The sequence below is a fragment of the Pomacea canaliculata genome, linkage group LG1 (genome assembly GCF_003073045.1).
Source record: "Pomacea canaliculata isolate SZHN2017 linkage group LG1, ASM307304v1, whole genome shotgun sequence".
In the NCBI taxonomy this organism is placed as follows: domain Eukaryota; kingdom Metazoa; phylum Mollusca; class Gastropoda; order Architaenioglossa; family Ampullariidae; genus Pomacea; species Pomacea canaliculata.
In genome coordinates, this window is record NC_037590.1 from 37,802,594 (window position 1) to 37,823,769 (window position 21,176).

Genomic DNA, 21,176 nt, shown 5'->3' on the forward strand with positions numbered 1-21,176 from the left:
AAGCTCACAACACAACTTTAGACATTTTTTTGCTAAAATTATTTAAATAATATAAAATTGTTTAAGCCAGGATTTTGTTACTGTAAGCTAAATATTTTTATATGGGCAGGTGCAATGCGTATAAATGGGACAGAAACGATTTTTTATTTTGAAAAAAGTTTCTAAATTTATTTCATTAGAACAATTTAGTAACATGGCGCGCGACTAGCACAAGATTTCAAACGTTGTTCATATAAAACATCAGAAGACTTACAACGGGCGAGGCAGAATTTACTAAAAGAAACACCAACACAGTCTTAGAGAGGTCTCATCATCCTTCGGAGAAAAGCTGTTACCAGAGGACTTGACAGGAAGAAGCATTACAGTTCATTACCGCTCATTACACCACGCAGTTCTCTTCACGGGAGGAGAGAAATGGTGATTGCAAGCTCTCTCCACACCTTGCCTTCAGCACTCAATGTTCTCACACAAAACGGTCAACCATGCTTGCAGACTCAGTCAGTTTCTGTAGATGGAAAAGCCCAACCACATTTCGTTGCTGCATGGCCAATGGCATTGACTTCCTGTCTAAGAGTTTCCGGAACGTGGGGCAGTGCGCCGATGCCATGTCTCTGGCTGCATTCTGTCTTCAGGTCTGGCACCATGATAGGGAGGGAGGTAAGGGGGCATCACCAGTGGCTGGCATCGTTAACGACGAAACCTGCCTAAAACTTTGTTGTTTCACTTTTTGTTTGCCTTTGATCATTAGTGTATGAAGCCTTCCTTATTAAAAGTTGGTTTCGCTTAAAAATATTTTTTCCTTCTTGCATTTCACTTGAAGGTGTTTGAGCTTTCCAGAAAACAGGGAACTAGCTCTAAAAGCATCATGGACAATAAAATTACAATATCAAAAGAATGCAGTATATAGCTGCTAGTCAACAGACATATGATGAGACTACTGAATGAACTATTTTCCATTAGTCGCTGGATTACCCTTAAGGCATCCACGCTTACGAGGTTGAAACAGGATTTTAACCACTCGTTGCTACTACTGTAATTGTTTTGTTAGAATTGTGGTGTTGAAAACTTAAATTAAGCCCACAGAACTCGGAATGTGCAACCCGGTTCAGTCCTTTACCCTCGGCATGCTCGGTCAAACGTTAATAAAATCTTCCATCGTAAATGTGACCTCTGATTACCTTACAATTTCACATAACCTCACAGTATCCAAGTCTCACAGACTTATAAACATTATCACAGTCTTTGCAGGCCGCCGTATTCCCATGCCGGGGACTGTAAGACAATAGACATCGATAACTGTGACCTGGTTTTAAAAATGGGGTCACGTGCTGATGTGACGCCATCAGTTATTCAGGGTTCAGATACAGTTCGTGAGCACACCTCAAGCAGTTCTAGGAGCCCCTCGTTTTCAGGTCATAGCAGGCTCGCATCAGAAGGTCGAAGTAGCAGTCATCGTCGATGGTGGAGGAGACGCCTGCGTAGTAGTTCTGGAACTCTTCCCTGGTGATGACGCCGTCGGGGGTTCCGGGGGTATCCAGGCTTTCCAGGAAGAAATTCATCACCTGTTCCTCAGTCCACTGCCCAGACAGGTATTTCGGGTGTTTCTGTGCGTTCTTCCTGTAGATAACTGAAAAGAAAGAGTCATGGGGTGTTAACAACGGCCATGAAGAAAAAAATTGAGATATGGTAATGAATTATGAAGATGATAATAGTACTAAATTTCATCACTAAAGTAATTTTTGACTTAAAAGTTCCTCTTCTCTGGCACCGATATACTCCCTTTCATAAAGAATAGCAAATGGCTAGATGAATATATTGACGAAAATATAGCATTAAACATAGACAAATAAAACCTACCAAACTCTTCCGTCGCTGTGTAACAATCTAGCATGATGCCATAAAAATTAATTCTACATCCAGAAAAAAACTAGAGACAAAGATAAAAACCTTAATGTAATGAAATACTCTCTAAAAACTATTCTAACATCCTACAGGAGCTCATCTCACAACCTTTCTGTGCACCTTTCAGGTCATCCACCTTCAACACCCCATCGCCGTCCGCGTCCAACTTGTCGAAGGCTTCATTGACGACCCTGACCCTGCGTTGCACATGGGAGGGTCGCAGGGCATGAGGAACTCGTGGAAGTCGATGAGCTTGTCGCGGTCCTTGTCGAAGGTGTTGAAGAGCACGTGCAGCTCCTCCTCGCTCATGTCGATGCCGTACATGCGGACGCCCTCGCGCAGCTCCTCGAAGCAAATCTTCTTGGAGAAGTCCACGTCCATCCTGCGGAAGGCGCAGCCCAGCTGCTTGATGGAGCCGCAGGATTTCTTCAGGCACTTTTTCCGCAGTTTATCCAGAAGTTCTTGCTGACGGATTCTGTACATCTTTGACTAGAGTAAATAGAAATATTCTTGTTAGTGAATGGCTACTGTACGTGGAGGTTTACCTATGGCCTACGTATGTAGCAAGTAATATTCACAAAACTATATATATAAGAATAAGCCGTGAGGATTCTTTAAGATAGCAGGTATCTCACCGACCACTGTCTGGTATCTAATGTTTATTCATCATTACTGGTCTGCGCAGAGAATGCTCTCTTTCTTGGTCGTGATGCTGCAGCCTACAAGTACACATCACCAGTCATCAGCCAGCCATCCATCTCCTCCTCCTCCTCCTCCTCATCATCATCATCATCATCATCATTATTTACATAGCTATTAATTTGAATCAAGTTAGTCGTATAAGGTTGGTAGTCCAGGCTTAATTAGGAAACGTCAAAGAAAAAAAAGATTAAAATTGATATGATAGTTTATATCTAACATTCGTATATATATATAAGGAGAAAATCAAGATAGAGAAATACGGTTACCAAGTTCCAAGTCTTTCCTGTCCAAAGACCAAAATCTAAAGATTTCTGCATCTTACAAACATGTGCATAAGTACAGTTCACTCACTCACTCCCACACATTCCACCCGCTCCCCCTCTATACCCTGTGTTTATCGCAAAGCCGCTCAATGTCCTACAATACATCACTCCAAAAGTCCACGAGGCAGCAATTGTATATACATAAATGCTTTCATACAACTTGCAAGCACAGATCATGTGTCGAATGATATATGTATGTATATGTCCGGGACCAGTGTTTAATTATATATATGTCTGAGACAGTATTTTTACGTAATTTGCCACTAAGGTGTTTTGCCAGTGTCTGTTTCTCCAGATATGAGGCGCAGGGCTCTTTCAAAAAAAATGGCATTCCAATTTCTGTGGGCTGGCATCCTCTAGTCATCCGTCTTGACGAGTCGACCAACAGTGTGTATATGTGTGTGTGTGCGCGTGTGTGCGTGCTAGAATGTTAGCTCCCTTTGCTAGAGCCACAAGCCCCACCAGACGTGGACCTGGCGCCATTAAGACAGTTCACAGACATAGGAGGAGATAAACCACGGCCATTCATTCTTTCACAATCAAAGACAAGCCCCCGTTTTTCTGTCTTTTTTCGATAGCCTTTAGCCAGCTGCAACCGCTTTTGCTCTGTTTTTGGTCTTGTTGGTTGAAGATTTCAATATTGTTCAACACAAATCATGCATGAATATCTGTGCATAAACATTGTGTGTTCGTATGTGTGTGCTTGAGAGAGGGAGAGAAAGTCAAGGTAACGGATTGTGTCACTGAACTAGCTGCCAGCACGAAACTCGCTATAGAAATGCATTGTTAAAAAACTAATTTATTATCATGTTTATTTGCTCATCTCTAAACGCCCCATGCGCAGATACAAAAGTACAAGGACGCAGTCTATTGTCTCAATTCTAAAGAGTACATGTCAACAAACATCGGGCTTCATAGCACTGTGGGAGAGTTGGGCAGGAGAGGGAAAAGGGAAGAGGGATGAAGGATGAGGGAAAAGGTAAACTTCATGACTAGTGCTAGACAAGTGAATGTGACACAGGTAGGAGGAATGCAGCTGTTGGCTCATCCTCGCCACCCCTCCCCCAGACAGTCTCATGTTGAGAAGAAGCAAACATTATTCACACCATGGTCTATACTATGCTAGCTTAGTTCATTTGACTCTAAGCACATAATTCTTAACGGTTTTAACAAGAAGCAAAAGTAACTGTCAGTTAGAAGCTATTTCAGGCATGCCGTTACATTTCCTGCGAGAAGGAATTCGGTCTGCCAGCTGCCGGAGCAGCCATCCTTTCAAAAGATCACCCGCATTCCACAGATAATTAAGTTAAAAAGGATTTTGCGCTCTCTCACCGCCATGTCTTGGGAAAGTGAAGCTGGAAAAATTCACGATTCGTTGTATTTACATAATATTATTCATTTCATGCTGATTGTATTGACGTTCATACTCTTGTTTTCTAAACATTCTAAAATTTGCAGAAGTAATTTCGGATTCACTATAAGTACAATAAAAGCAGCCACGTCCAGACCAGTTGACCTCCTTCCAATCATCAAACTTGCAGATATACGCTCAAATATCTTTCACGCTTTTCAGCATCCGTTGTCTCCTAGCAACTCTTTTCTCTGAACAGCTTTCCTTTCCCTCGTTTCCTAGCAACGCTCACCTCAGAGAGCGAGCATTTCCTTTCATCCACATTGATTGTTCTGATGAGGATTTGTGACTCGGAAGGCACAAGCAGACTCAACGACCTTCCATTTTAATCATAGCAACGGACCTCGAGTAATCCCCGACGGGAGGATGGCGCGTGATTGGACTCTAAAGAGCTCGTGATTGCAGCAGTTATCTAGAAGTGAGACAAACCTGATAGGAAAAAAATTGTATAAAAACTGGGCTAGACTTCCTTTTCGAATTAAAAGCGAATTTCTTAAAATTTGCTTTCTAGACATCCTGGAGAAACCTTAAATTGGATTTATGATTTATAAAATCGTAACAAAGGTTTGATTCTTGAAAGTTTTGTACACAATGGTTTTAAGCTCTTCTGCTTCTGGTAGTGATGGTGGCTGTGATGGGAGGCTAAAGGATGGTCGAGGGATGAGAATGTGGTTTTTCTGTTGTGAAGAAGACTAAGCCTTGCACTGACAAAGCTTCTGGAGACTTCCGAATACCAAGAGTCCCGTACGTACTGACTCCTTCAAGCTGCACCTCAACTGATACAAGTTGTTTCTCCTTCAGCCAATTCCGCAGTTAGCCGCAAAGTAGCATCATTAAGGGAGCAGAAGTTTCAAGCAAATGTTTCTGAAGGAGCTGACAGACAGCCGAGTAAAAAATGTGCAGAGCGAACAGGAAGTGTACGGAGAACACTCACGATGCTGAAGTCTTGTGTTCAGGATGTTGTCTTCCTAACATTCAGGAAGTCGTAAACAAATTTAGGATGTTGTCTGTGGTACTTTACGACTGTTAGTATGCTGCGATGAGAATTGTTGTGATGTTGTACAATGTTCACAGGATGTTGTGAAGCAAATACTCAGGATGTTGAGCAGCTAACATTCAATATGATGCACATCTTGCTTAACACCAAACTCTCAGGAGATGAAAGGGGAGGCAGGGGGGATGGGTAGTGAAGGGGATTGAGAGAACGAGAAAGTCAGACGAGGTAGATGAAGGAAGTCGTTTTTACAGGTAATGAGTTGGAAGTCCCAGAAGCTTTCAGACTGAGGGAAAGGGAGAGACAGGATGTACTGCACTTCAAACTATTCTGACTAATTGGAAACTCTAGCACTTTTACAGGAAGGGAAAATTAACCATGCTAAATAGTTAAACAAGGGGAATAAACTCGCGGTCTCTTCACTATGAAGATAACACCCTCGATAACTGGAACTTATTTCTGAAATTTAGCAACCGTAAGGGCAGGATAACATCAAAGTCTACATTGTTGCGAACTGACAAAATGATGGGCTGGGTGGAAAAGAAGCAATGAGCGTGTGGACTGAAGGACGAACAAATGAAGGAAGAAATAGGCAAGTCTAGTTACAAATCGGTAAAGTGTGTTACCAATGGTATTTACTCTGCAGTATCAGCAAAAGACTGTGCGCATGACAGTGACGTCACACTAACAAACAAATATATTTACAGCCACAGACAAACACAAACAATCACAAAAACAAAAAAGAAATACGCAAAAGTAAGATGTATACTTTCCTTCCTATCTTTCTTTTTATCGGAGAATAACAATTGCAGAAAACTGCTTTGCACTGTAGCCAAGAAAAATGGTCGGCGATAATTGAAGAGGTAAACTATAACAAGCAAATCACCTGGCGACATATATCATCGCAAGTTATGTGTCTATCAAGCTGCGTATATAAGACTAGCCGACAAAAAACAAACAAACAAAAAACAACCATGACACTCTGTGTGTGCGTGCATGTGTGAGCGTGTTTGTCAGTTTGCATGCTAGCGTACAGATGTGCACCAACGAGAAAGGAGGTGAGATGTAGCTAGCTAGTGAGTCTAGCTCAGCTTTCAGTCTTCAAACTCCACCACCAGTAAGTCAGAGGCCACAGTAAACACACGTTCACAAACAGCACCATTGGCCCCTCGTTAAAACTCTAAAGGCTCTAAATCACTCCCCCTTTACCCCATGGTATTTACGGTACAGCAAGAAGACCTCCTCATTCTAGAAAGACTGTTTATAAGCATAGGGGAAAAAAAGCTTAGAACTCTCCATTAGTGAAGTGAGAATAAGCCCTACTTGTTAGATGAAGCTGTATACATATCTGTATATATCAATGAACAGAAACATGATGTCAATGCACTGATGGTGCAGGCCGGGGTCCTGATTCAGCAGTCAGGGAGGAAAATCAATGTCCGCCTACGTCAGTCCATGCTCAGTATTTGTCAATACACTCGCTCTGCTACTGAGCTTCTCACACCGTGGCTCTTTCAATGCACAAAGGAAGTGGAAAGACAATTCGTATGCTTAAAAGATAAAGAAATAGGAAGAAACGAGAAAAATAGTAGAGAAGCAGCTCATTTATGCAACAAGAGAGAAGCAAATACCAAATGTGATTAATACTTTTGAAATTCGTGCGATACTAAGCATTACCAGTCATCTGCATCCGTGTACAACCATCGCAACAAAATGTCCTAGTTAACACCAAAAAAAAAAAAAGATGGCCTCTCGTCTTATCGAAATATTGGTCAGCCTTATCATCTAAAAATTGGTCTCAACAGGCTGCTTCCAAAAAGCAACAGCAGACGACAAAAGCGATGACAGGAACTGATGCTCGATCAAAACAAATCGTGTATACTCACTTGTATTTGTAACCGTTGCTAGCGTCCCTGGTGTCCAAGCTCCTGGACTGGGCCGTTGCCAGACCTACAGTGATGTTCGATCACTCTCTCCACACAGACACTGATGTACGTTGCTGCCAGCCCCAGTCTGTGCCAACCTTGTCTCCACTCCACTCCAGCTCATTGACTTTCCTGCGGGAAATACAAGGCGCGCCAGGCATTGCTAACTATGTCTGCGCATGCGCCGATTTGCGACTGGTTCCGGTAAAGTCCTGTCATTTCTGTTTTTAACGATAGCTGCATCGTGAAGATGCCGGATGATGGGAAAACCCAGGATGCGTGCGGTTGTCGGGGTTAGTACAAAGTGGGTAACCCGGTGGCACCCACAGTTGTCCTGGAACATCCGACGGGCTTATTGCGTGTGCATCGAGGGTTTGGTTTGTTTGACCCACCTGAGTACCTCTAAGCTCTCGTGACTCCAGCCTCCGGGAGCAGACTCGGTGCTTGGTGTCTGCAAAGGGGATGCTTCAGGTGTAAAGCGGTTAAATATGTTTGCCAGGCGAACTTAAAAATCCCATTACGTAAGGGAGAGAACTTCAGGTACTTTAAAATAATTGTTTCAAGGAAAAGACCTGAATAAAAAAGGAATGCGAACCTTTATTTTCTTCCTTTTATTTCTTAGTTTTTTTACTTTTCTTTTTTCTGTTTCCTTGACTATCAGTCTTTCTTTTTTCAGGTTCGTACATTAATCACGATGTTTTTGTGACCATCAATAACCAGCGCTATGAAAAGTGTTTGAGCAGAGAGTAGAACTTCTGTAAATTACATAGATAACATACACGCAATAAATAATCTATCAAAGCTTTACAACATTTAAAAATTCTGGATTTATTTGTGTCATTGAAATAAAGCTGTCTCCCACCGAACACTATTTCAAAAACATGCTGTGAAAAACAATACCCATTGTGAAACAAAAATGAAGAACTATGATACTCTGTTGTCTCTGCTACTCCAGAGCCACTGTCCCTGCTGTTGCTATGGTGACGGCGGCTACAAACATTGCGACATCAAACTGCTAATGGCTTTTTGTGATCAGTGTTGGGATCATAATTTATTAAAACCGTTTTGAAAAGTAAGTGATCCTGACTCTGCTGGCGGAACGAACCCTGCCAGGTTCTGTCAGGGTGAGCCAGGGTGAGCCAGGGTCTGTCTTAAAGCGCAGAACAATGTGTTTGCTGCCAGACTCATAAAACACTCCAAGCAAATAGCGGGACCAACACAATGATGGCGGCCAAGTCGATTTCTTCTTGAAGTAGGTCGTCGCAATGCTTTTAACCTCTTTACCTTTGACACAAAGCGTAACTAAATCCTTTGTTGCTGTGAGTGTCTATGACAACTAATCTGTGATGTCGAGTGGGATTCGGATGGAGAAATCTGGAAAAGACAACTTAAAGACAAAACACAAATGGGAAATATGATATAGATGGAAGAGATGGGAGGGCTTAGAACAATGACCGAGGTTTCGTACTGTACCTTGCCATACCTGTGTGACGTGGCGTATTTTTTATTAAAATAGAGATAAACAACTTTTATTGGAAATAATTGTTTTAATAGAGAGAAGGAAAATCGACAAGCTTTTTCTTCAGAAACATCACCGTCACCTCTGATTTGGATCTCGATGATCTCATCGCTACAGCCGGTGAGCTTTCTTTGTTGAAATACATGTACAGGTGCAAAGCATTGAATAGGATTTTAAGAATAACACTTAAAACTCCATGCTAAGCTCAAAGTGTCAATCCAAGTTGATTTGTTTGTTTGCTTGTTCGTTTGTTGGCTGGTTGGTCGGTTGGTCGGTCGGTTGAGTTTTACGATCCGCCAAAATAGTTATCTATGCTGATGCTCGTGTATTTATTGAATTAAATTCACGAGCAGCAAGACGACGTTTGAGACAAGGGTGAGCACAATGCCCATTCATCCTCAAATTCAATAATAACGGTTTCATGAATGTATAATTCAGCTGCTAAACACAAGGCTGTCCTACGAAAATACTGGGTGAAGTCGATTGCCTCCGTTGAGTTTTTTGGTTCTGTTTATCTGGAAGTACGTGTCTTTGAATTTCCAACACAAAAAGACAGCTAAACGAGTACTTCAACAAGGGTAGATCGGAAGTGCCTGCCCAGTTTCCGCGCCATTGTTTATAGCTACTGATGGAAGCCATTGATTTAGAGAGAAGTCTCCGTATCTACAATGCTCTACTTACAGCAAGTCTTAGAGAGAATGGAGGTTGACAGCGGTAGAGAAGGAATTCTCTTGTCGATATCGGATTTTCTCACTATGCAGGAGCATGCTGTTTAAGTTGTTTCCGACAATTTAGAGAATCTTGTCCAGACAAGCAAGATGCCTCTGCTTCATGTGCATCGCCGTGTTCCGTCTCAGTGGAGTTTTCAAAGGCTGGGACAAGAATTCATTTCAGATTAACTGAAGTGGAACACTGTGACACTCTGAGTGATGTGTGGGTGGCGTGTGGCATGGAATCTGTGTGCTAGTGTGCCAGGTAGTAAGTTGATGAAAGTGCTTACCTCCACGTGTCTGTTGGGTGATGACAAACCTAGATGTGACATTAACAAACTTACATACGACACTAACAAACCTAGATACGGTACTAAGACACGTATGTACGGTATTTACAAACCTCATAATATGATTTTACAGGTACTAGTACCGATTTCTGAACGTTTAATTAAATTGATTTATTTGCTTATTTGAAAACAACATAGTTACATCTTTCGTCGATCTGTCTGTCGGTTGGTCGGTCAAAAATATAATAATAATAATAAAAAACATAATAAATTCTGTTATGTGGTGAAGCCTAAAAGCAGTCCAAAGAAGAACCAATAAGTTCATAAAATAGATTGCTAGTTCGACATTTTTTTCTGCTACATTGGATAAAACAATGGTCGTGAAGTATACCGGCAATGACACATAGATGACACACTGAATACAACACAACTCACACGCTGCTCACAAGGTGCACTCAATTCAAACAACACATTCCACTGATCACTACTTACTACTAAACAATTAACAAAAGGCAAAGAAGACCCTGAACATGAAAATACTTTTCTTTTAATTTGAGATTTGTCATTGGAAGTGATCGTTTGCCAAGTGAGACAAAAGGTAACAAAGCAAAATACCAAACAAATTAGACACTTGGTTTTTGTTTGCAGAAAGGATTGTGGGAGGCTAAAATACAATCAGGTCAACAAGCTCAAAACAGGAATGTCAAGGTGAAATATATTTACAAAATCTTTCTTAAAAAATGTGAATATCAACAATTTCACGATTGTAAAATTTACAAGTACAAGCCTTTTTATACAGCATCGTAAAAAAAACAACAATCAAACGAAGTCAAGGATCAGGTGAAAGAAGCCGCAGTTTTGGTTCGAATGTTAATATTCCCTTAATCTTTATTAAGGAGAATGAAATTTCCATGTCTTATCATGAAAGGTTTACTAGGTTTCCTCAAAGTGAAGGATAAATAAATGTGACATAATTAATTTTCGCATGAATCAAAGGTTTGTATTTGGAGAATACGAGGCCATAAAAAAAACAAAAAAAACAAGCAAAACACTATGGATAAACTGAGTGAAAACCTCACTTCAAAATTATTCATTGGCACGGTGAAGATTTCCCGTTACTCCTCTCTCTCTGTCTCTCTCTCTCTCTCTAGTGTGATTTCACAACAATACGTCTCTAAAATAGTTGGTCCGCTGAGGGTGGTGTATGTACACATATGTACATGACTATAGATGAGACCAGCAAACAGAGTAATCATCTGTTCGAACTCCTTCTCTGTGTGCGGGAACATGAGTGCACGTGCGTGTGTATTCGCGTGAGCTCCTGCATGCATGCGTGTGTGTGTCTGTACGTGTGAGTGTACCTTTCTGTACGGACACTTTTGTGCACTGATAATGTAGACGAAGAAAAGTAGAAAAAGACAAAATAAACCCGGTGACTATCGAGAAGACAAGGAAGATTAGTGTATGGCGCTGCAGATGATGATTATTATGAAACACTAAAGACAAAGGATGTTAATGAGTAAAATAAACTCTGCTTAATGATAATAAAAGGAAAGTGTATCCACGGCTAGTCTCATGCCGCTGATAACCTTAGGACTTGCTCACTCGTCGTTACAGAACCTCCCTCCCCACTGCTCACCCTCCTTCTCCCACCACCCAGTATATCTCAGAGTCAATAACATCAACACTCTACATCTCCTTTACATCACCTGTTGTCATCACCAGCTGTTTGAAATAATAGAAAACTCTGTATTGTCTTCTACCAATCACCGGTCAAAAGATTTCAAAATCTTTTATCAACGCTTTTCCTCAAAGTCTTTCAGCAAATTTTACCACACATTTTTCTGACATATTTCCAGACCTATAGCATATATAAAAAGTTCATTGGCATGTTCACTCAGTCCACTTTCAGTTACATGTCGAACAGTATCACAGTAAAGTCACTGAACCTAACAATCTCGGTCATAAACAAGGAGGACACTCGCAAAGTCTCTAAACATGCATGCCTGGTAATGAATTAACTACTGAATTAACAAATACAAAATATTGTCAACGAGTTAATTAACATGCGTTGTCTCTTCTTCGTCGACAAACATCGTGAACGGCTGTCATCTTTCATCTCAGTAAACTCCAGATGCTGTAAAGGCACGATCATCTTTGTGAGGAAAGACACTGTGGAAGCCATCTTGCAGAACAATGCAGGTGTGAGGTGACCCTACTGTGCTATGAAGCTAATTGCTAATTAATTAACATCTACAACTAACAAGCAAGAAAGCTTCAGAGGATTTATAATACATAACATTCGTTACAACTACACTTATAGTTTATACCCCTTTGAACTTTCGTTGCATATTCTTTAATTTATATGTACACCTGTATCAGTAATGCTGTTTTTCCCATAATTTATATACTTTCTGTATATGTGTGAGTTTAAAGGCAGAACGCTGTTTTAACTGAACTTTGAACTCTTGTATCAGCCATTATTTTATTTGATTCTTTTCCTCGACTGTTCCTGCCTCTGGTAATTCTAAATTTATTTTTGTCTTTGCCTACATCACATTGTTAAAAAAACTGTTCAGCTGCTAAAATTATATAAAACAACAAGCACTGCTAACTTCCGGTCCGTATGATAAGTATTACTGCCCTTCCGAAATACGTAATAAAATAAAATAATAAAGATGCCTTTGACTCATAAAGCTGTATAAGATTGGATACTTAGTCTGTTTTCTTCAATCACTTAAATGTCAGTGTGGAGGTAGGCATCGAACGCTCCCTGATCGATCGGCCTGTCAGATGTCACGTGACCGTTGGAGTGGCGGCCCTTGCTGCCCGAGTACTCTCCCTTGTCATGTTTGTCTGGTGAGGTGGGTGGCGCGTCCCGTGAGTTCTTGGCGTTGTTCTGCTCCTCGTACTGCTGGATGACCATGGCCAGGTGGTTGACGTGGGAGGGTGACCGTCCGTCGTCATTCAGGTCCAAGTACATTTCTTGTTCTTCTTCTGGTTCTTTCTCGTCGTCGGCTATGCTACTTCCGTCAACTTGGTTGTCGTCCAGAGAGTCTCTACCGTTACTGTAAGCAAGGCGGATACAAGTGAAGACAGTATAACTAATCAAAACATATCTCAGATGATTTTTCTGTTACTGCGCCTATGAATGGGTTTGATTTTGTTTGAGAGGTGCGTGTTATCTGCGTTAAGTTAGATTGTTACAAATATATTTATCCATCTGATATTCTATTTAGCAGCGCATAACAAAATATAAACTGATTTCTACATTTCATTACCAATACATTATTCAAGAAAATACAAATAATAACAATTATTATTATCATTAAATAGCTGACAAAGTACAGTAGTAGGGCAAAACCAAATAAAAAATGAAAAAGACAAGACATTACTACTTTCACCGGATGGTGCACCAACCAAAAGCATCTACGCATAATTAGTCTATATTACAAAAAAAGAAAATAAACACAGCAGACCGATACAGCCTCCCAGAACCGAGAAAGTACAGTAGACCCCAATGGCTACCAGCATGAGCAACCGACGATCCTCAAAGATGACTACATCATCTACAGGCACGACGAGTGAGCACCCGGGGCCCCCACACATTGGTCTGACTACTACTGTACTCACAAAGAACTGTAGTCTACAGGACGGAGGTCTCAACCTCTTCAACAAACCTCAAACGATCTGGGTCGATGGTTTTGAAATTCTGACCGTACAGTGGGTTTTCCCTGGAGGAAGAAATAAAAGTAAGACATGTAATCATGAAACGAAAATATAATGTAGCCGACATGTGTCACTCCTCGGACGGAAGATACTCGTTATTTTTGTTACTTCTAGGGATAATCTTTTTTCAATTACCTTCGATCTCATCCTGGAGGTAGTGAGTATTGAGGTGCATGGTAGTCTGATGTTCTTTAATGTCGTATTGAGTTTTAAACTAGTTGTGTTGTACGTGTGTGTGTTGTCTTAAGTATGTTTTGTGGTTTGTTGAGTCTCGAACTCTGTATGCTGTGAGTTTGTATGCTGAAGCTTATTTTGTAGGACAGATATAATGAGTCGCTGACCAGACAAAGACAGACCATAATATATTTCTACTTACGCAGCGTAATACTTGTTTGTGCCTGGCGCTACAAATACTTCGGGCTCCTGTTTACTCGTCACTGAAATAGATAAATATAAAACAACAAAAGTGCTATATGAAAAAAATCATTTAAGTCTATTACCAGTACCCGTCCACTACTACCAAAAGTCTTGTAGCAAAATAAAAATCCCTTATATTTGTTTATACCAGAATAAAGCTATTTTATTAGATTGACTGAAACATGGGTAACAGTGCAAGAACAATGAAATGCAATGTTACAATTTCATATGTATGATACCCTATGTACAAGAAAATTGTGATGTACAATGTACGTACTATATGCTGGCGTAGTTGCTGCCTTCAGCCTCCTGCGATATCTGTAAACCAACCAAAAATAAGCAATCATTAGATAACAATAATAGACTGGAAACAGCTTCTAGCCACATTAAAGACAAAGGTTTAAGTGGCTCACTTTTTTTAAACAAAGAATGCTATTTGTGCCTGGGGAACTTTACGGACGAAGAGAGAAGGTCTACCTTCGGATGGTGTTGATCAACACCAAGATGAGGACGATGACGACACAGCCCAAGGCGACGGCGACGATGATGAACGGCCTCTGAAGGTTGTCTTTCTCCTCACTTGCTTTGTTTTCTTCCTGCACAGGCTGCAAAGAAATAAGTCTGTTATTATTCATATTTTACACAATCAGTGTCCATCTACACGCATACAAAAAGAGAGACAGACCGATGAAAACAGATACAGATCGTCAATATACAGGCAAAGTGACAGTAATTAGTAAAAATTATTAAAAACCGTGGTGCCTTCCTACCAGCGTCTCTATGACCCGGAACTCTGTGAAAACCTTTTGTACTTGAGGATAATAATCAAACGCTCTGAAACAAAGAAAATCGTCTACTTCAAAACAAAAGCTCCAAAAAATTTTTTTTTTACTAATTCTAAATTTTGAAAACGTTGAAGAAGCAAGTCTAGATGCATCACTTTAACGCACAAAATTATGATGTTTGAGTTGTATGTACTCTCTAGCCTCAAAGATATACAAAATAACTTGCATGATAATTGAATTTCATTAGCTTTTGGAGAAATAATTAATACAATTACAGTAGGATGTGTAAATACTGAACTCTCATGTCAAGAACGACTTGTCCAGACAGCATGAGATGTAAACTAAAGACCGCCTGTAGGTTTTGGTGTCTGATAATCCAGTCCCCTTGCACTAATTTAAACACACGCATGCAAGCACGCATATACACAAGGTATACACCGGCTTTACCTGTTGACGGGTGTATTGAAATTCACGGTGCTTGTATTCATTCACTCTTTGATGTGTATTGGTTAGCTGACATGATACACACAAGGAGTAGTCACTTCTATAATTTCTTCGCATAGAGCTTAAACGGTTATAAAAGAAAAAAAAAATCGACTTACACTAAAACCCATTTCTCGAGGGTTCAACAGAACGGACTTTCTGCTTACCTCCAGAGTTCGTAGGCCGGAACAATATCACCCGAACCTCTGTAGCGAGCGTGGATGTAAACATCTGACCTGAATAATGTAAATATTGGTTACAGACCATATGCACCTATGCGTATTTTGAAGTGCTAAGAGAGAAAATAAGCATATATATAAATACTGTATAAATAAACATAAAGAACACATGTTTCAAATAGGGTTTAAATAAACAAACTTAACGGAACATAAAATTTGCACTCAGCTGATATTTTGTTTACCTGCTCGGGTCTTGCTGACCGCCGGAGTCTGTGTGTGTCGCAATCTTGTCAACAACGACATTCATATTGAGAGCATCTGATAGTTTTCTGAAAATAAACAAGTTCAGACAGAATAACATTTTGTCGGATAAAATATAATGAAAAGAAAATATCACCTAACAGTCATCTCAAGTACAATAAAATGTATCCGAAGTGCTCCCCCCCCCCCAGATACTTCAAATTACAAACAATTTACATCTTTGATCAAGAAAAGCACCATGACTGTTTAACTAAAGAAATGCAACCTACTACATTGTTTGCTTCTTTAGGTAAGAGATCTGCAATTTATTTGTAGACTTTACTTCATGCTAAAGCTGACATGACCGCTACTTGATGGCGCTTCAGACCAAACTACTAAAGTTACTACTCTTCTTGTCAATTAAACTGCAGACTAGTTAAGGACTGTGATTACTAATGACTTAAATTGTAATTAACAGACAAGTCACTGATCAAGCTTGACTTTACTGAGGTCTAAGGATAAACTCACTGAGACTTAAAGATACACTCACTGAATAAAACTCTCTCTGTTCAGCTCCATTTCGTTTGGCTTAAAACCTGCCACGACTTTGACCCGCTGGTAGTTGCTGATGAGGTAGACCTGACACAGTGGAACATATCAAATATCAAACAATAGAACTTAGATGGAAAACGATTCACACACAGATTTAGTCTGGGATGTAGATGGTATCTTTATGAAGTGTAAGAAAAGACTACTTTTAAATGAATGCCAAAGAAATCTTAAGAAGCCTTAAACAAATGAATACATGAGTTGTGAATACTGATACAAACTGAACAGTGGAAATAACAGATTGAACAGTTAGATTTCTGTACCTCAGATAACATAGTCAGTTCGGTAACTTACGACTAGCTCAAGTTATCTCCAGCCAGCCCAGGTAACCTACTCTCAGCCCAGGTATCCTCATTTCAATCCACGTAACCTCCCCTCAGCCCAAGAATCCTACTCTCACCCTCCTATTAACCCACTTAAATTATCTTCAGCCCAGGTAACCTACCCTCAGTTGCGCTGTGTCGTTCATCTTGTCACGATCGTAAGCGATGACGTCGACGATGAAAACGCCGACAGTGTCAGAAGAAAAGAGTTTCATCGTGATAACCGATCCGCTCACAAGAACAGCGAAGGGAGGAGGGTGAAGAACTTCGTTGGGTATGGTCCCCTCAGCGCTGATCTTCACCAACCCGAACATGTTCTCTGTGTTACTGCCGGTGTCATTGTCTCTCACGTGACCCTATGACAGTCACGAGAGGTCACCATCACCGACCCGCAACTTGTATGTATTGTGTCATGCAAGGAGTTGCTTGCGTAGTTCCTTGCCATCTTCTACTCGTTTTAATCTCTAGTAAGTTTTAAACCTCAGTTAATTTGTTTTGTGTTTTTTCTTTTATTAGACCTGCTGCATTATTTTTTTTCTTTCTTGATTCGTCTTCACGTTTAGTTTCCTTTACATCAAAAATTAGCCGTAGTTAACTTTCTTTTAAGTATTACAGCAGTGGAAATTTCAAATATCAACAAAGTACTTTGAAAAAAATAATATTTTCTGTTTATTCTTTCTTTTTCACATTATCTTCAATTCTCATAGACCCTTAATAATATAAGTTAAATATTAATATAATCCATTAAAATGAAATCTAAATAAAATAAAAGTAAATTAATACATTAAAATAATTGTTTGAAACATGTTAAAATCTTTCCAAAAGAAGTATATTATTATTTCTCAGTTTCTCTTGAAAAAAAGTGCTGTTAAAGGTATTCCTGATTTAACATCAAGTACCTTTTTTTACTCTCCCTCTTTAAAGGTCCATCCTAAATAAAGTCTAGACGGTTGTTTGACTAAGCTTCACCGTATGTTTGTCATTTTTTTGTGGGGGGTGGGGGAATGAGACCTTTTAAAAAAATCAGTTTCTTACCGCCAAGTTATAGACAGCTGTTCCATTTTCTTGATCATAGAGTATACCGACATTAAAATTTTTTTCTTTGAAGACAGGCGGATTGTCATTGATATCGAGAACATTCACAGTCACCAGCAACAAGCTTGAGTCTGAAACGACATGGGTGTTATTGCTGTCTTTGGTGTAGTAGTCTAACGGTAAGGAGCAGTCTTTTGAGACCTTGACGACAGTCTGAACGGTATCCTGCACTTCTCTGTCCAGCTTGACGCAGTGAACAGGCTGCCGTTGGTGGTCAGATAGAATGCGTGTGTGTTTTCCCGGCCTTCAAAAACAGATACATGACATATAAGTATGCATCTGTAGCCCAGACTTCTACATCAAAACTAGATAAATAACAGATGTAGTTGGCTACAGTTCAGACTTTGAAAATAAATCTGTGATGTCTACGAATGCATGCTAATAATTACATACTTAAGTACTGACACAGAATTCGTTTTTTGTTAAAAAAGGAAAAGGAAATTTAAACGGACCATGATACATGCCATGTCCGACACATTAACTTCTTTTTTAGTTTTCCACAAAGCATTTTCCTCTAATCATGTTTAAATTGAGGAGCATGAGTATCACTTTTGAAAAGTCAACAATGTCGGATGAGTCTAAAACCTTTTTTCTAAGAAAATCGATTAAAGAAATTGCAGAACATAAGGAGCAATAAAAAGGATTTTATTTTCAAAAAATCATGTCTGTTTTTTAATGGGAACGGCAAATGCAGAGAAAGTAATATAAGTTTCTCGAAATTCAATTGAGACCTTTTTTTATCACAGTACCCATACCCGTTCTGGCAAGAAGTATGATGTCGTTTAATATGATACCAGCTGTATAATCACTTGACACAAAGGCAGACATTAAACAAACTCTGCACCGACAGGACATCTCTGAAAACATACACCTGCCTGCTGTGCACATGGAATTAGAAGATAAGCAAATAAGTTGTAATGACTTCGTGAAAACTTGAACATATGTCTTCTTTGTCGTAGCTTACCATAAAGATAGTAGCACATGATCCTGTTTTCTGGTAGAGAGTCGTCATCGTCGGCAGTAGCAACACTGCCAACGGGAGCATTAATCTTCTCCTCATCAACTTGTAAGGTCAAATATCTCAAAGGAAAATATGGGTTATTGTCATCGATGTCCATCAGCTCCACCCGGAAAGGAATGACTCGAAACAGAGAGGGCCTGCCGTTATCACTGGCTTTCAGGGTTATCTGTAAAATATGTAACCAAACAGTTACACCCGAAACCAGCAGGTATCAGTCTATATATTACAAAACTTTGAGAACATGCTATGGTTGCGGTGGTAATGATATATGAGTTCATGAGCGCAAAATGCGACACATAAATTACACCGAAAAAATGAGCTGTGTTTCGTCGGCGATAGGCAAATGTCTGCAAAAAGTCGTACAGTTACCACTCAATGCAACAGATGCAAGACATAAGAGTGCAATTTATGTGCGTAACACACGACACATAATAAACTGTTTAACATGTCCAGCTTTAAGAAACACTCACAGTAAGATTTGTTTGACTCTGAGATCTCGTAGTCAAGCCCCTTGGCATTAGGTGAGATTTCCAGAGCTGCGATCAATGGTAAAATAAGTTGACGCTTTGTCGGGGTCTGGTTCAATATCGTAAATAACTTCTCCATTCTTCTCCTTGTCCCTGTCGGTGGCTGAGATCATCATCAACATCAAACCTGTGTTGTCTGTCTGTAAGTATCAATAAATAAATAGAACATTGTATAGCACCTTTTTCCACCATTAGCCAGACTCAAGGTGGTTTTCATATAGAGATGCAGACGCATCATCTTAATTTATACATATTATAATTAAATGATATAATATTAATCAATACATCATATTAATAGAAGAAGTAGAAAAATGTTATTGCTAGGAGTCATGGAGAAGGCATTCCCCCTTTCTTTAGTTCCCCAACCTGATAGGATCCAGTAGGCCCTGCAGGAAGAAGGGGTGCAGCTTGCAAAAGCGAGGGAACAGATGGATGTGGAAGAAATGCCACTGACAGCAGAGTCTGACATAAAACTTGCCGACATGTCATTGCGATGTAGATAGAGGCTAGGCTTTGTTACAAAACACATGGTCTGGTGTATGGACATGAACATCTCAGGACACAGATTCACGCCAAACAAATGAATAATTCTGTGCCTGCATCGGCCAAACGATGGCCGTGTCACTGAGCACTTGAGCTCTGGCTGATCTCTTGGTAACCACTTTTTCTAATACTGCTTTCCGATCATTTTCAGATAATGACATTTAAATCTCAACAAACTATTCAGACGCAAACATAGAGTCTGAAGTAGATGGACCATGTGACCAACTGGGTAGAAAGCAGCCGGCAACTCCCAAATACTCTGTCACTGCATTAATTTTTCTCTTGCAGTCCTTTTCTAATCCTTCATACAGTTGACTGAGCCAAACGATGGGAGATGACATACGACTGTTGCACATCTCTGTCCAGTCCTTTTAGTCTGGTGCCTTGCTATCCTGTGGTTTCACACTTCTGGTGATGTGTAACACTGCACAGCTGCCGGTCTTCTCGCAGCTTTTCGTAGATCTTTAAGCTGTTTTACCAAACAAATCAAACACGACAGCCCAGGAACACGGAGGGAGCAAGCTGCAGGATATAACGAAACGCATCTTATCACCAGACGACATAGAAGTGCAGAGACTGGAGATCCAAGATCTAAACTAAAAATGTAGCAACCTGCATGGTCTCCATCAATCAAAAATGAAAGCAGCATAGTTTACAATGTCAAAAAGTTTCAGTGTCGATGAAGAAGGCCCATTAACCCAAAACAAGATGGCGAAGCGAAGCAGTTAGTGGATGAAAGTGTTGACTGGAAGAAACGACGCAGCACAAGCAGTGGAGAACAATCCAGAACAGAGAATAACGGTGCAACACACATCACAGATCGTAAAATCCGCTAAAACTCGAAGTAGATCCATTGACAAAACAAAACGACAGACAGCTCGTCCCTTACAGCTAGTTAAGCAAAGGGACATCACTCACTTCCCATCATACAAAATAAAAAAAAACAAAAAAGTGTAATTCTTTGTCATTGACTGGTATTGGTTTGATAGTTTCGCACTTACTGGTGAAAAAAAAAAAAAAACTAAAAAAAATTGATTCATTAAAGAAAAAATTCCCTGGGGGGTCTTTTTACCCCCCAACTTGCAATGATTTTTTAAAAGGAATCTTTTTTTTTTTTAATTTGCAAACCCCTCAATTTTTTTCCCATTTTTACTGGTTGCCTATATAATATAATATATTAAATTGTACCCAGTATGTGTAGTTTTTGCTGTATATTAGATTTATATTTTAGCCATGATTATTTGGTGCTGGCGTTTATCATTGATTCAGCATAAATGGTACTTTATTTCTGGCGCTTTGAAAGTGTATTTTCAACCATATACCACGGTAAATCGCAGGATATGTTATTCTTTTGATAGTAGATTCCACTTACCGTCTTTTTTCTACGTAATTGAATGGTTTCTGGTTGAAGAAACATTGTATGAGACTGATCTGGGTATCAGCTAAAGT

The 21,176-nt window shown here is 39.9% G+C and overlaps 2 protein-coding genes across 3 annotated transcripts; both read right to left on the reverse strand.

Annotated features, from left to right (window-relative positions):
- Window positions 1-535: 535 nt before the first annotated feature.
- On the reverse strand, window positions 536-2,420 carry LOC112576896 (calcyphosin-like protein). The gene is given in 3 exon segments (XM_025259757.1): window positions 536-1,627; window positions 2,023-2,109; window positions 2,112-2,420. Coding segments are annotated over 3 exon segments (597 nt in total). The 5' UTR covers window positions 2,386-2,420; the 3' UTR covers window positions 536-1,391.
- Window positions 2,421-10,303: 7,883 nt separating this feature from the next.
- Window positions 10,304-20,532, reverse strand: LOC112570790 (cadherin-23-like). Of its 2 annotated transcripts, none has more exons than XM_025249415.1 (14): window positions 20,426-20,518; window positions 19,128-19,324; window positions 18,601-18,823; window positions 17,577-17,880; window positions 16,664-16,897; window positions 16,160-16,248; window positions 15,612-15,698; window positions 15,358-15,426; window positions 14,693-14,756; window positions 14,400-14,527; window positions 14,200-14,240; window positions 13,882-13,942; window positions 13,457-13,510; window positions 10,304-12,844 (listed from the first exon to the last, which is right to left on the reverse strand). In XM_025249415.1, exons 5-14 carry the CDS (start codon window positions 16,853-16,855, stop codon window positions 12,514-12,516), a joined length of 1,116 nt encoding a protein of 371 aa, XP_025105200.1. In that variant the 5' UTR covers window positions 16,856-16,897; window positions 17,577-17,880; window positions 18,601-18,823; window positions 19,128-19,324; window positions 20,426-20,518; the 3' UTR covers window positions 10,304-12,513. The 2 variants fall into 2 exon arrangements, with proteins under 2 accessions (XP_025105200.1, XP_025105208.1); XM_025249423.1 differs by having other exon boundaries at window positions 12,712-12,844; window positions 13,410-13,510; window positions 20,426-20,532.
- Between the last annotated feature and the right edge of the window lie 644 nt (window positions 20,533-21,176).

Excerpts from the sequence above, each read along its gene's own strand:
- LOC112570790 (XM_025249415.1), bottom strand. The coding sequence starts at position 16,855 with ATGTTCGGGTTGGTGAAGATCAGCGCTGAGGGGACCATACCCAACGAA. Across the intron at positions 13,943-14,199 it reads AGCAACTACGCCAGCATATA|TGACGAGTAAACAGGAGCCC; the intron begins GTACGTACATTG and ends TATCTATTTCAG. Across the intron at positions 13,511-13,881 it reads ACAAACAAGTATTACGCTGC|GGAAAACCCACTGTACGGTC; the intron begins GTAAGTAGAAAT and ends TTCTTCCTCCAG.